The sequence below is a fragment of the Camelina sativa genome, chromosome 6 (assembly GCF_000633955.1).
Source record: "Camelina sativa cultivar DH55 chromosome 6, Cs, whole genome shotgun sequence".
Taxonomy (NCBI): domain Eukaryota; kingdom Viridiplantae; phylum Streptophyta; class Magnoliopsida; order Brassicales; family Brassicaceae; genus Camelina; species Camelina sativa.
Window position 1 is genome coordinate 10691529 of NC_025690.1, and position 14119 is coordinate 10705647.

Here is a 14119-nt window from a genome sequence, read left to right on the forward strand (position 1 = left end):
TTTTTTTTTTTTTTTTTTTTTTTTTCACTGAATGATTATATTGATGGATGAATGATGATATAAGTTTTTTACAAAAATGATCAAAGGCAATCAACCCAGCTAACCAGCTAAATCTAACCTAAGATTCTAGCCATATCATCTACAAAAAGTTTGTGAAGCCAACAAGGGAACCAGTTGCTACATAAGATTGACGGTGATCCTCTCTTGTTACACTCTTTGCAATAAGATGAGCTCCAAAATTTGAGTTCCTATCTTCCAAAAAAACTTTATAATCCAAAATATGCTCACTTGAACTTTACAATGAATGAATTAGTTCCGGAATATAATTTAAACCTTTAAACTATATGAATAATCATCTATTATATAAAGGGTGGTAACAATATGGAGTTGACTCATTATCACCTCTCTCCATGACACATAATGACATAAACCTTTCTAAGAAAAAAAACTTAATTTCTCTATGAAAGTCGGTGCCTCTCTCACCATTCTAGTTTACTATTGACATATCAAACTGAAAGTAAATGGTTGAATATACTTAGAGATTGGAGAGGTGATTTCTAAATCCATATGAAATTTTAAATTCTAGAAATCAAAACACATGGATTTTGAAATAACATGTTTTATCCTTGGATTTGAATCCTTATATTTTACACTTTCAAATTCATTCAAATCCATCTAAAACATAACGTGGATTTTGAAATCCAAAAACAAATCATTGAATGAATAACATGAGATTTTAACAAGTATTTGTAAATCATATAACCAATAACACATCATTTTGATAAGTATTTTAAAATCAATGATTGAATAACACATGACTTTTGTCTGGATTTCCAAATCCATTAAAATCATAGAATCAATAACTCCCTCTTTGTTTTATACTATGTACTACTCACAATATCATAAAACAATTAATTCATCGAGACTTTTTCTTCGTCATAGAAAAATAATATAACTAGAATTCAAAACTATCAAGTGTAAGTTGAAAACAATAGTGAATACATTTTTTTCTTTTGGTAGGAACAATAGTGAATAATACATTACAAATGCAAAAGAAAATTCTAAGAATAATGTATTTAGGTTATATCTCTATTAAGATAGATAGAAGTACAATTTAATCTAATGTGATTAGTTTTTACAGCTTCCTAGAAAAGTATTTATAGCTAATATAAAAGTAATACAATAGACCATTTTAAAATTAAAATAAGTTTTTTTTTTAGAGATAATATTTTTATAAAAATGATTTATCAAATTATTATTATTATTATTATTGACAATTTATCAGATTATTATATTCTTGTTTCAGTCCAGCTAATTGATTTGGATATAAAGTAATTAACAAAAGGCCCATAAGGCTTCGTGCCTTCTATAGGCCCTCTCCCCAAAGTATCTCTTCTCTCTCTCTCTCTTTTTGTGCGCACACTCTCTCCTTCGGTTCCAATTTCTAACGTGCGCAGTGTATCCTATCGTGCACACGAAGACGAAGAAGTAGAGGACGAAGTAAAATAGAAGAAGCCGGGAGGGAAATATCTGAAAAAGCTAAATCAGGACTGGCGCATTTTAGCCGTCCGCCATAACCTTCGCTCCTCTCCGATTACATCGGTATCTTCATCTTCTCTCTCTCTCCCTCTCCGGTACGTGGTCTTCTCCATTACGCAGCCGATTCATTCGATTTCTTCCTCTTTTTTTTGTTTGATCTAATTCGATTTCGATGAAACTAAGATATACAGATTTTGATCTTTGAGTTGTTTTTTTTTTGGTTTCCTTTAGATTCAATGGCTGCTCCACCTGCTAGAGCCAGAGCTGATTACGATTATCTCATTAAGCTTCTTCTGATTGGAGATAGCGGTACGTTCGTTGATCTGAAAACCTCTTCGATCGTGGTGGATCCGTTGAACTTTTCCTGCATCGATTCGTTTTTTTTATTGTTAAAATCGATCTACTCACTGTGATGATTTTGATTTTGTTGGTTTGTGATGAGATCGTTGTGTGGACTTGGTGATACAGATTTGATCGGTCTTTGTATTTTAGAGATCTCTCTGTAACGTAATGGTTTGTTTTTTTTTCTTTTTTTCTTGTAGGTGTTGGCAAAAGTTGTCTTCTTCTACGTTTCTCTGATGGATCTTTCACCACTAGCTTCATTACCACCATTGGGTTTGTGTTCTCTCGGTTTATGGGATAAATTTGAATTCAGTGATGTGTGTTTTGATTTTGTTCCTTGACGTTTTACTTACAGAGTCTTTTTGTTTTTTTTTGACGTGATGTGTAGCATTGACTTTAAGATAAGAACGATTGAGCTTGATGGCAAACGTATCAAGCTTCAGATTTGGGACACTGCTGGTCAAGAACGGTTTCGGACTATCACTACTGGTGAGTTTTGTTTGCTGAATCATCTTATTATGAATCAAATTCGATAGATTCTCAAGGAAATGAACACCTAGTTTTTATAGTTCTTAAATAGCCATTTATATGTGCTGTGATCTCTTGTAGAGGGAATGTATTTTTGCAATGCCGCTTGACTGATTTGCTTTGTTTGGCTGATTACTTTTCTAGGTCTTGTATAGTTCATGTTGTTGGGCTACTTCAGAACTTTATACTTCCATCTTTTTGTATAAACTCTGTTTGATGAGCTCTGTATTTAGCATTCTCAAGTCAAGTTAGAAAGATTGTCGAGATGAGATTGACGACAAACACCTAATATGTAGTGTTAGATAGCCACTTATAGGTAAAGGAGATGTATTTGTGCAATGTCACTTTACTGATTTGCTTTCTTTAGCTGATTCCTTTCGTAGGTATTGTATAGTTGGTGTTGTTGGGATATTTTGGCAGTTAATATTGATCTGTTTCCGTTACACCAGTTTGAAGATTCTTTTTCTCTTGCATTTTCACAGCTTATTACCGCGGGGCTATGGGCATTTTGCTGGTGTATGATGTCACAGACGAGTCATCCTTCAACAGTAAAACTCCCTCCATCAAGTCTTTTCACTTACTGGTTTCTATAAAACTCCTTAAACTATAATGGTCATCTCTTTTACACAGAAGATTCTTAACGTAATTGCAGACATTAGGAACTGGATTCGTAATATCGAACAGCATGCTTCAGATAATGTTAACAAGATCTTGGTAGGGAACAAGGCTGACATGGATGAAAGCAAGAGGGTATGAATCACACAACCTCTATGGCTCTATCCCTGTTCATTATTCACGGCTGATCCTGATAATAATAGCTTCTTGGTTCTGTCACAATTTTCAGGCAGTACCTACAGCAAAGGGTCAGGCTCTTGCTGATGAGTACGGAATCAAGTTCTTCGAAACAGTAAGTCTAACAATGCTCTCAATCATCGAAACTAGATAGGTAGTGTATACATTGCTTACACATCTAGCTATATATATGTTGTCGCAGAGTGCCAAGACAAACCTAAACGTGGAAGAAGTTTTCTTCTCAATAGGGAGGGACATTAAGCAGAGGCTTTCAGACACCGACTCGAGGGCAGAGGTTTGTTACATCTCTCTCTCTTCTCTTTCTACATCTTTGCGCTTTTACTCGTGCAACTATCTGAAACATATTTGTTTCATGTGTCTGTCCTCAATTGCAGCCTGCAACTATCAAGATTAGCCAAACAGACCAGGCAGCTGGAGCCGGGCAGGCAACACAGAAGTCTGCATGCTGTGGAACTTAGAAGTTGAAAGTCTTAAAAAGTGAAGTTTAAGTCGAAAAAAAGTTTGAGGTGAAGTGAGAAAAAAAACTAAGATATATCGTTGGGTGCTTCTGTAATTTTTGTTTTATTCCAACACTTCTGATTCGTTCTTAAATTGTCCTTCTCATTTGTACGAAGGTTTAATCGAAACTTGTATTTTTCTTTTCTGTTACTGATTTTTTTTTTTTTATGAAGGTGACTGAATTGTTATGTTGGTCATCACTTTCCTCTATATTATCCTCTCTGTTCTTATGTTTCTCTTGCTTTCACTCTTATCAAGTCTTGAAACAACACTTCTAAGGGAAACACAACCATTGATTTACTCAAAATACAAACATATAAAGAGAAAATAAACATATAACTTGTGTTAGGTTCTTCAATCCAGAGATCACGAAACTTATCATATTTTAGTTGCAACACAGTAACTAAGCATGATCACACTTATACTGTAGTGACACCAGTTAAATCATTCATAAAACGTGAATCCAAAACTTTTAATAAAACGTGAAACCAAAAATTTTAGGAAACAAGAATACAAATCTTGTGATAGTATATAGAACTGTATTCACATCGATCTGTAAGGATAAAACAAAAACATCAGAAGACTAATTAAACCATGTAAAAGCTCTACGCAATATGTTTGTTAATCTATAAAACTGACAAAACCCTAACGGATACGAAATTGTGTCAATACATCGTTCTACCCAACTCCAAATTCGTATTGACCAAAGTCTCCACCGCAGCTAAGTCGGCGAAATCCAAACACGCAACTCTCTTCCCACTACTACTCGATTTCTTCAAAGTCGTCGTCGTAAGCGTTGCGTTCTCCGGCAAGAAAGATCGCGTAACCAACTCGTTGTTTGAGGCTTTTTCTTTCTCGTTCCTATGCTTCCTCATGTGACCACCAAGTGCTTGTCCCATCGGAAAATCCAAACCACAAATCGGACAAATATGAATCGTCGTCGTCGTTTTAGTCGGCGTCTTCTTCTTAGGTGATCCAGGAATCGACGTAACGTCACCGTTGTTAGTGGGTTTATTGTGGCTCGCACGGTGACCTCCTAAAGCTTGGAACGAAGAGAACTCTCGCTTACAAGTCTTGCATCTGAAAACTCGTTTCTCTTTTAAAGCTGTTCCTTCACCACCACCGCCGCCACCAACTCTCGATAACAACATCAGACAGTTCGCCGCCGCTTTATCCATCGTCGGATCAAGATTCTCTCTAGTCGCAACCATGGTTTCGAAGTCTTGAATCGAGTTTAGTGACGCTCTTCTAGGGTTTTCTTTCGTTTTTTGTTTTCTTTCTAGTGTCGGTGTTAAGTTTGTGTGTCTCGTGCGTGTTTCTGGGATACACTCCGCATATTTATAGGGTTTACTTAAGGAAGAGACGTAATGAAAAGTGACGAAAGTACCCCTTCGTGACTTGGTGCGTAAGTTAGTGTAAGTGGTGTTTATGTTAATTAATACTTTGGATACTCTGATAAATGGAAATAAATCGTTTGATAAGAAAATAAATTATTTATTCAAAGACCAAGTTCTAATTATTTATTAATATCTAATAGTTTTATTCATATAAGCCGCCATAAAGGTTTTTGTCCCTTTTTTTTTTTTGGGTATAATTATAAAGAAATCTTCTAGATGTGGAATTGTGGATTGTGCAAATCTACTTAGCAACTTATCCATATTCACTGTAAAGAAGTAAAGAAAAAAAAATCTAACTTATCCCATATTCAGTCAAGAGTACATGCATGTAGAGTGGATATATAATCAATATATTTTGTTTATTATTCATTTAAATCATTTACTAATAGATACATGTTTGGATATCATTTATTTATAGTCAGAGATATTCTGATCCGACGTCTGGTTTACTTGCAATGATCAGTAGAACTCAAGACTTGAGTTTTTGAAAGAACAAGTAGAGAATGGGACGAATAAAAAATGTGAAAATCAATGGTTGTACGGAAACTAGAGAGAAACGTTCAGAAGCAAAAGAGAAGAAATTAAGAAAAGGAGAGAGTGATGTGATTGCGACATTTTTTTTATACACTTCCACGCGGTTCCTTCATTAGCACACACACACACATAACATATCTCTTCCAAGGGTTTTAAATTACAAAGTTGTATCTCTCATATTCATCTCCCCGTAGATAAACATTTATAGATTAGCATGTCTATATAGCGTAATATCCATATAAAAATATATATTCAATGAATATAAATATTTGAATTATCAATATATACAATTTGATTATTTATATGTGCTAGTTTGGCTGTTTAATTATAAACTTCATTATTTATATTCGACGACCCATATTAGAATACCAATGAAATGATTCAATGATGATCTGTACTGTAGTTTGACGATAACGGATTTGAATGATATTTCTCTGTAATATATTACTCTTAAGATAATGGGTGACCAAAAAAAAAAAAAAAACCCTTATGAAGCCAGAACTAAAATCTCAATATATATACGACATAGTGTGAGATTATGATCCAAACTTGAAGATTAACTAAGTTCAACTTAAAGAACAGTTGGAACTGAAGAAGAACAACAAGCTTGAAAAAACAAGAAAGTTGAAGAAGCAACTAAGAGAAAACTAGTTGATTAAGAAGGTTAGTGTGAAGTCTGTTGAGGTTTGTGTTAACAAACATCAAATTAAGAGATCTAGTACTGTTAGCTCAGTCTCGTCTCTGCTCCTTCTTCTTACATGGGTTCTTCTTGTTCTAGTTTTGACCACAATAGATAATACATTATAGTTTCAACACTACTTAAACCATTCATAGCTCAATTTAACCTTCAAGGGTATAATTTAAGGAAACCAAAAAAATTAGCAAACAGTAAAAGAAATCTCGGATAGTATATATCAAGATAATATTCACATCGATGGGTACTATAAATGGATCCAACAAAGAGTACTACAAGATGAAACTAGAAACCTAACGAATACGAAGAAAAGAACAAGAAATCAATAGATCGTTCTACCCAACTCCAATTTCCAATTAACCAAACTATCCATCGAATCTAAGTCCAAATCCAAACAGGCCACTCTCTTCCCACTACTACACTTCTTCAAAGTCGTCACCGTAGTCGCCTCTGGCAAGAAAGATCGTGTAACCAACGACGTGCCTGAGGCTTTCTCGTTCCTATGCCTCCTCATGTGACCACCAAGAGCTTGTCCCATTGGAAAATTCACGCCACATATCGGACAAGGATGAGACGTCATCGCCGCTTTAGTCTTTTTATTGGACAAAGATCCTAGAAGTGATGGATCTTCACTGTTAATGAGTTTCTTGTGGCTTGCACGGTGACCTCCCAAAGCTTGGAACGTCGAGAACTCTTTGAGACAAGTCTTGCATCTGTAAACGCGTTTCTCTCCTCCGCCGTATTCTCCAACTCTCGGTAACAACATCAGACATCTAGCCGCCGTATCGTTCATTTTCTCAATCTCCTCACTTCTCGCAACCATTTTGAATTTGACTAAGTGACTTCCTTCTAAGGTTTTTGTTTGGGATCTTTCTTTTTGTTTGTGTGTGTTGTTGTGTGATGAGTAGTCCTATTTATAATGGCACTTGTATGTTCTGTGATTGAGATGTATTCCCATTTATAAATAAACATATAGGTTAGTAAAATATGATCATTCTGTTAAATGACGAAAAGACCCTATTGTGTCTTGCTGCGTAAGTAAGCTGAGGTGTATAGAAACGGAGAAATCATTGTCACCGCGTCACGAGTTGCGTCACCGCGTTAACACTTTAGGAGACTGACTCGGAACAAAATGGAATAAGTCGTTATACGTAAGTTAAGAAAAAGGAATGTTCTTGGTGCGTTCCTTTACACAAATACAATATTTGTCGTCTAGAAGAACAAGTTATTAATTTATTATTTTATTTTTTTCTTTTTCTTTGGGTCTTCGAAGTTTCTCTTATCTAAAAATAAGTTTACTCTTCAACTATAAGCTTCGTCGTCATGGATTGAGCAAATGAATTTACTACGCTACTTATCCATACACAGTCTAGATATATATATACAACTAGAATTTTCTTGGTTGGATGGTCAATATTTATTCGTTTAACTTATCTACTCATCATATATTATTCATTTTTATATACTTTTCTTTGTTTTAGTTTTAATGTTAAGGATATTTTCTTTTTTTTACTTTTTAATTATATACTTGTAATAGTATCTAAAGATTTGAAGCAAAACTATTCTAAAGTAAAAAAAATTAGCTAACGGAGGAACGTCAACAAGGCAAGAATCGGACAAGGGGATGAACATGCTGAATTCCTTCATTTTTATTGCCGGCTTGGCTGCTAGGGGTCTCTAGGTTCATGGGTACTCAGAACGGATAAATAACAGTAATTCGGAGAACAAATCGAACTAGCTAGGGGTCTCTAGGTTCAACCTCATTTCATTGAAAGGACTTGAAACCACTAGATCACCCCCTATTTGGCGTTTTCTTATGAGTTGTTATTTTGTATTTTTCAAGAAGATTTGAAACTCGGGCTTGTGTAGTCAGATCTTCTTATGGCCGGGACCATCCTGTGATCTAGTTAAGACAACGAAACTACCTACAACTTGATATATGTTGTTATGTTTACATCTCCATATATATGATTGATATTTTTATTCGTTCATAATTTGGTTGGATACCATATATCCTAATTCCTATCAACTTCTAAACCACATATAAATAATGGAATGCACGCGTCAACTTATTCAGATCGTCATCTCATATTCTCATTCAATCTAAGTTTTTTTTCTTTCTCACAGTAACGTACATGAGGTACAAATAGAGGTGTGCGTGTGTTTCTCGGAAAGATGAGAATTATGAATTAAAAAAAAAAAAGTGTGAAAGTGGTGGGTTGTACGGAAACTAGAGAGAAATGTTTTGAAGCAAAACAGAAGAAATTAAGAAAAGGAGAGAGTGATGTGATTGCGACATATTCGATATATTCCAACGCGGTTTCTTCTTAGAATACACAAACTAACATGTCTCTTTTTCACCAAGTTTATATCCCACTAAAATTTCTCTCTCATATTCATACTCCAGTAGAAAACCAATGTATAAATTAAGCTTAATATCTATGTAAGATCATCAATATAAACCACTTGATTGTTGAATTTTACTACACCTAAGAATTGTACAAGCATCTTACTCTTACCTGATAGCATTATAAGATATTTAGATTTTTAAACATTATATTCGATCTATAATTGGAATCCCTATTCAATAGTATTAGATCTACTTTGACGATTAAGAGATTTGAATGATTTAGTCCTTTTACTATATAGTTTAACTACATAATAGACAGTTTGCACTTTTGCAGGATCACTTCTCATTTTCTTTTGTCTCTCTCGCCCAATTTCATTGTAAGTTTCAGAACCATTTTCCAACTAATCACGTAATGTAGTCAAAAGGTATATTTTGTAATCATATTTATCGTAATGAAAAAGTATATTCAAGATCCATGAATATAAGATTCTTGATAAAAACTTCCACGATCAGATAGAAGATCCAATCTCAACTCAATTGCTTTTAAGAATGTAAAGGAGTAAGGACAATGAAACAATATGGTTCAAGTTAATAAATAGCCTTAGATACTACTCTAAGTCACTGAGTTTGACTTGGAACTGTTCACCTGAAGACAACACCTTCACACTGACCGAACCATCTTCCCACTCTGTCTTCCCAACCAGAACCAGCCTTCTTGCATTTACCCGAGCTGCCCTCTTGAACACCCACTTCAGCGGTTTACTCTCCAATACCAAATCAACCGTTTGGCCTTTGTCTCTGAGAGCAGTTGCAACGGTGGCTGCAGCTCCTTGGAGATCTTTGTCCAAAGCACATACAATGTTCTCTACTTCTTGTCCCAGTTCTGGTAACAAATCCTTCTCCTTGAGCAACTACATACAAGGGTGGGAAATAAGAACCAGAGATATTCAGAGACGCACAACTTTTCAGTGCGGGTAATAGAAACTTAATGACCAACAAGTTTAAATTACTTCAACAATTACAGCATCGCCGAAACCAAAACCACAGGCAGGAATGTCATCACCTCCATAAGTAGAGAGTAATCTGTCATATCTCCCACCACCACATATAGCTCGCAGCTTCCCTTTTCGATCAAATCCCTGTCACAAAACATTTCTATCAGTTGTTATCACAAAACTATGGACAAAGTATGGAGAAGATTATGTCATAAAATCTAACCTCAAAGACGATACCAGTGTAATAAGCAAGACCGCGAACAACAGATGCATCAAACTGTATCCATTCTGAATAACCAAACTTTTCAGCAAGTGAGAAGAGTTGTTTCAAATCTGCAATGGCTTCTCCTGCTCCACCAAGTATATCTGCTTATACAAATTAGAGGTTCTTATCAGCAGCGAGTTTCGAAGAAAGGGACTCACTAGATATAATGAAAGGACATACCTTCCAAATCATCCAAAGACTTCACAGAAAGCACTTGCAGCAACTGTTCAATAGCATCTTCTGATATTCCCGTGAACCCAAGTTCCTTTTTTATTTCATCAATTGGAATCTTTTCTATCTATGTAGCATGCAACATAAAAAAAAAGTAGGGTGGCAAAATCAGCAGTAGCAGAAACATTCGTAAAGCTGGAGTATTTTATTGATATCAGTAGATGAAGTAGCCTAGATTTCAAAGTAGTATATTGATGTTTAGACCACTAACCTTGTCTATAATGATACAAACTCTTCCAAACATGTCTTCTGTTACACCATATTTTGTTAGCAATTCTTGTAAAACCTGTACAAGAAAGAAGTTATGGGAAATGATAGCTACTGTAGATATTCAGATGCTGCAGATCGTGCACAACAATCAGCCATTGCAAGTAAATTCCTTGGTTCTGTATCTTGAGGGAAAACCAAGAAACAAGACGATCATATAATCCACATCGAATGAGAAAAATAAGCAAAAATACCTTGCGGCTTGAAACCTTAAAACCCACATCTGATGCAGTGATTCCAATACGCTTGAAGAAGGTGACTATAGATGAAATTAGTTCTGCTTCAGCCTAAAAGAAAAGGTTTGAGGGAAACACAAGTGAGGTTAATATAGCAAGAAACTCGAAGGCCTTAAAGTGATTGTGTGAAGTTGTGAGTTGAGAGAAACATACAGTTACTTGAGGCACACCAATAATATCCATATTCCATTGGTAATGCTCACGTCGCCTTCCTCTAGTCATCCTCTCATATCGCCAACACTGCCCAACAGCAAACCACTTCAATGGAAGGGAAACTGATTTTCTGGACCAAAAAGAATATGGTAATCAACATTTCTCACATCCATACCTGGATACAATTTACAAGCAAAATAAATAAATAAATATGTCCTTTTGAAAAATTTCATGGAAAAATTATATTAGGCTTGTGGGGTATATTACCCTTTCTGTATGACAAGCCTGGCTAAAGAAGGTGTAAGCTCAGGCCTCAATGCTACACGGCGATTTCCCCTATCTTCAAAGCAGTAAAGCTACATATAACAACAAGGTTGCAAAGAGTTCAAGCCAAGGAACTAAGTTCTTCTAACAATTCTACATAAACAGAGGTTATTGAACTGGTCCTAAACTAAAGATAAAGGTGGAAATAGTAACTTGGTCTCTAATCTCTTCCCCTGCTTTTCTGAGGAACAATGCCTCCGTCTCCAGTACTGGAAAATCTACTTCCTCATACCCAAATAACCGTGAGACCTTCAAAGAGATTAAAAGTGTCAAACATTGAATACAGAGTGAACAAAGTATTCAAATTTGCAGAAACACAAAATGAACAAAAGTAGAGTTTCATCATCTCTGACCTCTTTGAAGTGGTTGAAGAGCCAATTGCGGAGACGCATATCTTCAGGAGGGAAATCACGAGTTCCTTTAGGTGGGTTGACATCGATCTTCTGAAAGTCTTCGTCTTGAGTCAACAACGGAGGAGCCACAATCGAACCTGACCTGCCTCCTCCTCCTCCATTGGCCTTGGTCGCGGCGGCACAGATTAAACGCCTAGGGATAGAGAAGTTGCGAGGAGGCGAACAAATAGAAACGAAGTCAAGAAGAATTGGCCTCAAGCTCGAGCTCAATCGCGTCGTCACGATCATATGAATTGCTCCTCGCATCTCTCTCTTTTCGATTGCAGCAGCTGAGTGAGAGAGATAGAATAAGCAGAAGAAAAGAGATAACAAGATGAACGAACGGGCCTCTAATGGGCTCAATTCATATCCCGTTAAAGCCCAATCAGTTTGGTTCAGTTCATTTCCTCTCTGATTTAGATTGATTATGAGGATAACAAAATGACGGTGACCACTGACCAGAATCATTAATGGTACGAAATGTGAAATGTTTGATCATGCAAGTGACTACAAAAAAAACGTTTTAGTCGATATTGACCAAATCATCAAATCTCTCAAATCTTATCAGGGGCCACATAAATCGTCCGTGAACTGAAGAGAAAGAAAACAACAAAAATTTTACATTTGTCAACAAAAAAAAAATGAAAAAAAAAACAAATCGTTTGAATGAAGAGAGTTTTTTTTTTGTTTGTTTGTTTCAAACATACAAATATTAGGCCGAGAGATGTTATTTATCATAATTCTACATAAAGAGAAATTGAAAACTTGAGGTAAATTATAACACTTTCTTTTCTTAATGGCATGTGAAACTATGAACACGTTGCAATGGGCTCCACTCGTGGCTCTCGTGTTTAGACATGTAGTCAAAGTTAGGTGAGGGTATGACTCTGAGTGGACTCACTTACTCACAACTCTTAAATATTTGAATTCTCAATTAGTATAACTTTGTTGACTACTTGCCTCCTATATTCACGTACGAAGAAACATTTTCAAATTACTTTACAGTACCACCACAATTTCATTATGATTTTGGAACGCAATTTACATAAGCTTACAACGTTTTCGATGATTGCTAACAAAGAAAAAAAAAAACAGAAACTTTCAATTATGTTTAAATTTTTGAAAAACTCGACATTGTGTCAGATAGTAATATTGCACGAATGATTACATTTTATATCATAGAAGTAAGCGCCGGTCATGAAAAAAAGACAAAGATAGAAACAAAAAGTCGTATTTGCTGTTTTGTCTCTCATTCTCAGATCTCTCTCATTTTGTGTCTCTCTCTTTAATACATTCAAACTCGTCTTCAACATTATTTCCTCTACTTCTTCACTTTGTGAAGCAGAAGAACAAACCCAATAAAGCTCCAACATACACCAAAACAACATAAATGGCGTTGATGAATTCAAGAGCAACAACAACACAAGACAACTTCATCATGGTTCCAAGCAGAATGAATCACCACAAGTTAGACTCAAAACCCAAAGTCTCCGTCGTTTACTATCTCAGCCGTACTGGCCAACTTGATCACCCACACTTCATCGAAGTACCTCTCTCTTCTCACAACGGTCTCTATCTCAAAGGTAGTAAAAACTCTCATCTCTGTTTTTGCTCTGTTTTATTTTTTTGCTCTGTTTTTGGTTTCATAAAGTTTCGATCTTCAGATGTGATCAATCGATTGAACGATTTACGAGGCAAAGGAATGGTTTGTCTCTACTCTTGGTCCTCAAAACGGTAAAAATCTCACTTCATCACTCCACCGTCGGATCTTTAAGTCTTTCTCAAATTTTTTTGTTATTTATACTCTGTTTTCTAATCTCAGAACATACAAGAACGGGTTCGTATGGCACGATTTATCAGAAGACGATTTCATTTTCCCCGTTCATGGTCAAGAATATGTACTCAAAGGCTCTCAAATTCTCGACCTTGATAACAACAACTCCGGTAAAGAATCTAACTTCTCCGCCGTCGTCACTCACCGACGTAACCAGTCTTGGAGCTCTATTGATCAGTACAAAGTCTACAAAGCCTCCGCTGATTCGTCAAGTCGTATGCTCGCGACGGATGCTTCCACTCAGACGGACGACCACCGGCGGCGGAGGAAACATATAGCGAAAGAGGTGGATGAAGTGAATGAGATCACTGAGCTGAGCAGAGAAGAGATTACTTCACCTCCACAGTCAGATTCGAGTCCGGAGACCTTAGAATCATTGATGAAAGCAGATGGACGGTTAGGATTGCGTCAAGAAGATCGGACGGTAGAGAAGATGCGGCCGTCGGCTGTTCTGATGCAGCTGATATCGTGCGGTGCGATGTCGTTTAGGAAATGTGGGCCGACGACTATGCTAATGAATGGGAGCACGAGGAGGAGTACGGTGGAACGAGGGACAGGGAGTTATAGGCTCGAGAGGGCAGAGAAGGAATTAAGGAGGTTTGGAAGGGTGAAATTGGAAGAGAAAGAGTATTTTAGTGGTAGCTTGATTGATGAGAGTAATAAGAAGGAACTTGTTGCTGCTTTGATGAGGTCTTCTTCTTGCAATACTGATAGGTAAATGCCGACA

The 14119-nt window shown here is 36.2% G+C and overlaps 5 protein-coding genes across 6 annotated transcripts in view; 2 read left to right on the forward strand and 3 right to left on the reverse strand.

Moving 5' to 3' along the window:
- Positions 1399 to 3925, forward strand: LOC104790841 (ras-related protein RABE1c). Its single transcript, XM_010516628.2, is given in 10 exon segments — positions 1399 to 1634; positions 1771 to 1848; positions 2082 to 2154; positions 2270 to 2370; positions 2892 to 2957; positions 3062 to 3159; positions 3254 to 3316; positions 3404 to 3496; positions 3597 to 3641; positions 3644 to 3925. Coding segments are annotated over 9 exon segments (672 nt in total). The 5' UTR covers positions 1399 to 1634; positions 1771 to 1775; the 3' UTR covers positions 3704 to 3925.
- Positions 4358 to 5068, reverse strand: LOC104790842 (zinc finger protein ZAT8-like). Its single transcript, XM_010516630.2, has one exon. It carries the CDS (start codon positions 4929 to 4931, stop codon positions 4386 to 4388), a length of 546 nt encoding a protein of 181 aa, XP_010514932.1. The 5' UTR covers positions 4932 to 5068; the 3' UTR covers positions 4358 to 4385.
- On the reverse strand, positions 6530 to 7258 carry LOC104790843 (zinc finger protein ZAT8-like). The gene has a single exon (XM_010516631.2). It carries the CDS (start codon positions 7166 to 7168, stop codon positions 6668 to 6670), a length of 501 nt encoding a protein of 166 aa, XP_010514933.1. The 5' UTR covers positions 7169 to 7258; the 3' UTR covers positions 6530 to 6667.
- Positions 9166 to 11869, reverse strand: LOC104790844 (histidine--tRNA ligase, chloroplastic/mitochondrial). Of its 2 annotated transcripts, none has more exons than XM_010516632.2 (10): positions 11520 to 11865; positions 11320 to 11415; positions 11110 to 11198; positions 10843 to 10972; positions 10648 to 10740; positions 10398 to 10472; positions 10136 to 10253; positions 9914 to 10056; positions 9706 to 9834; positions 9166 to 9606 (listed from the first exon to the last, which is right to left on the reverse strand). In XM_010516632.2, exons 1-10 carry the CDS (start codon positions 11823 to 11825, stop codon positions 9304 to 9306), a joined length of 1482 nt encoding a protein of 493 aa, XP_010514934.1. In that variant the 5' UTR covers positions 11826 to 11865; the 3' UTR covers positions 9166 to 9303. The 2 variants fall into 2 exon arrangements, with proteins under 2 accessions (XP_010514934.1, XP_010514935.1); XM_010516633.2 differs by having other exon boundaries at positions 9362 to 9606; positions 9759 to 9834; positions 11520 to 11869.
- Positions 12623 to 14119, forward strand: part of LOC104790845 (protein UPSTREAM OF FLC-like) — a 2127-nt gene continuing 630 nt past the window's right edge. Inside the window, exons 1-3 of the mRNA XM_010516634.2 lie at positions 12623 to 13141; positions 13223 to 13292; positions 13381 to 14106. Of these exons, the coding sequence (XP_010514936.1) occupies positions 12949 to 13141; positions 13223 to 13292; positions 13381 to 14106 (989 nt within the window). The 5' untranslated portion in view covers positions 12623 to 12948. The remainder of the gene's footprint in view (positions 13142 to 13222; positions 13293 to 13380; positions 14107 to 14119) is intronic.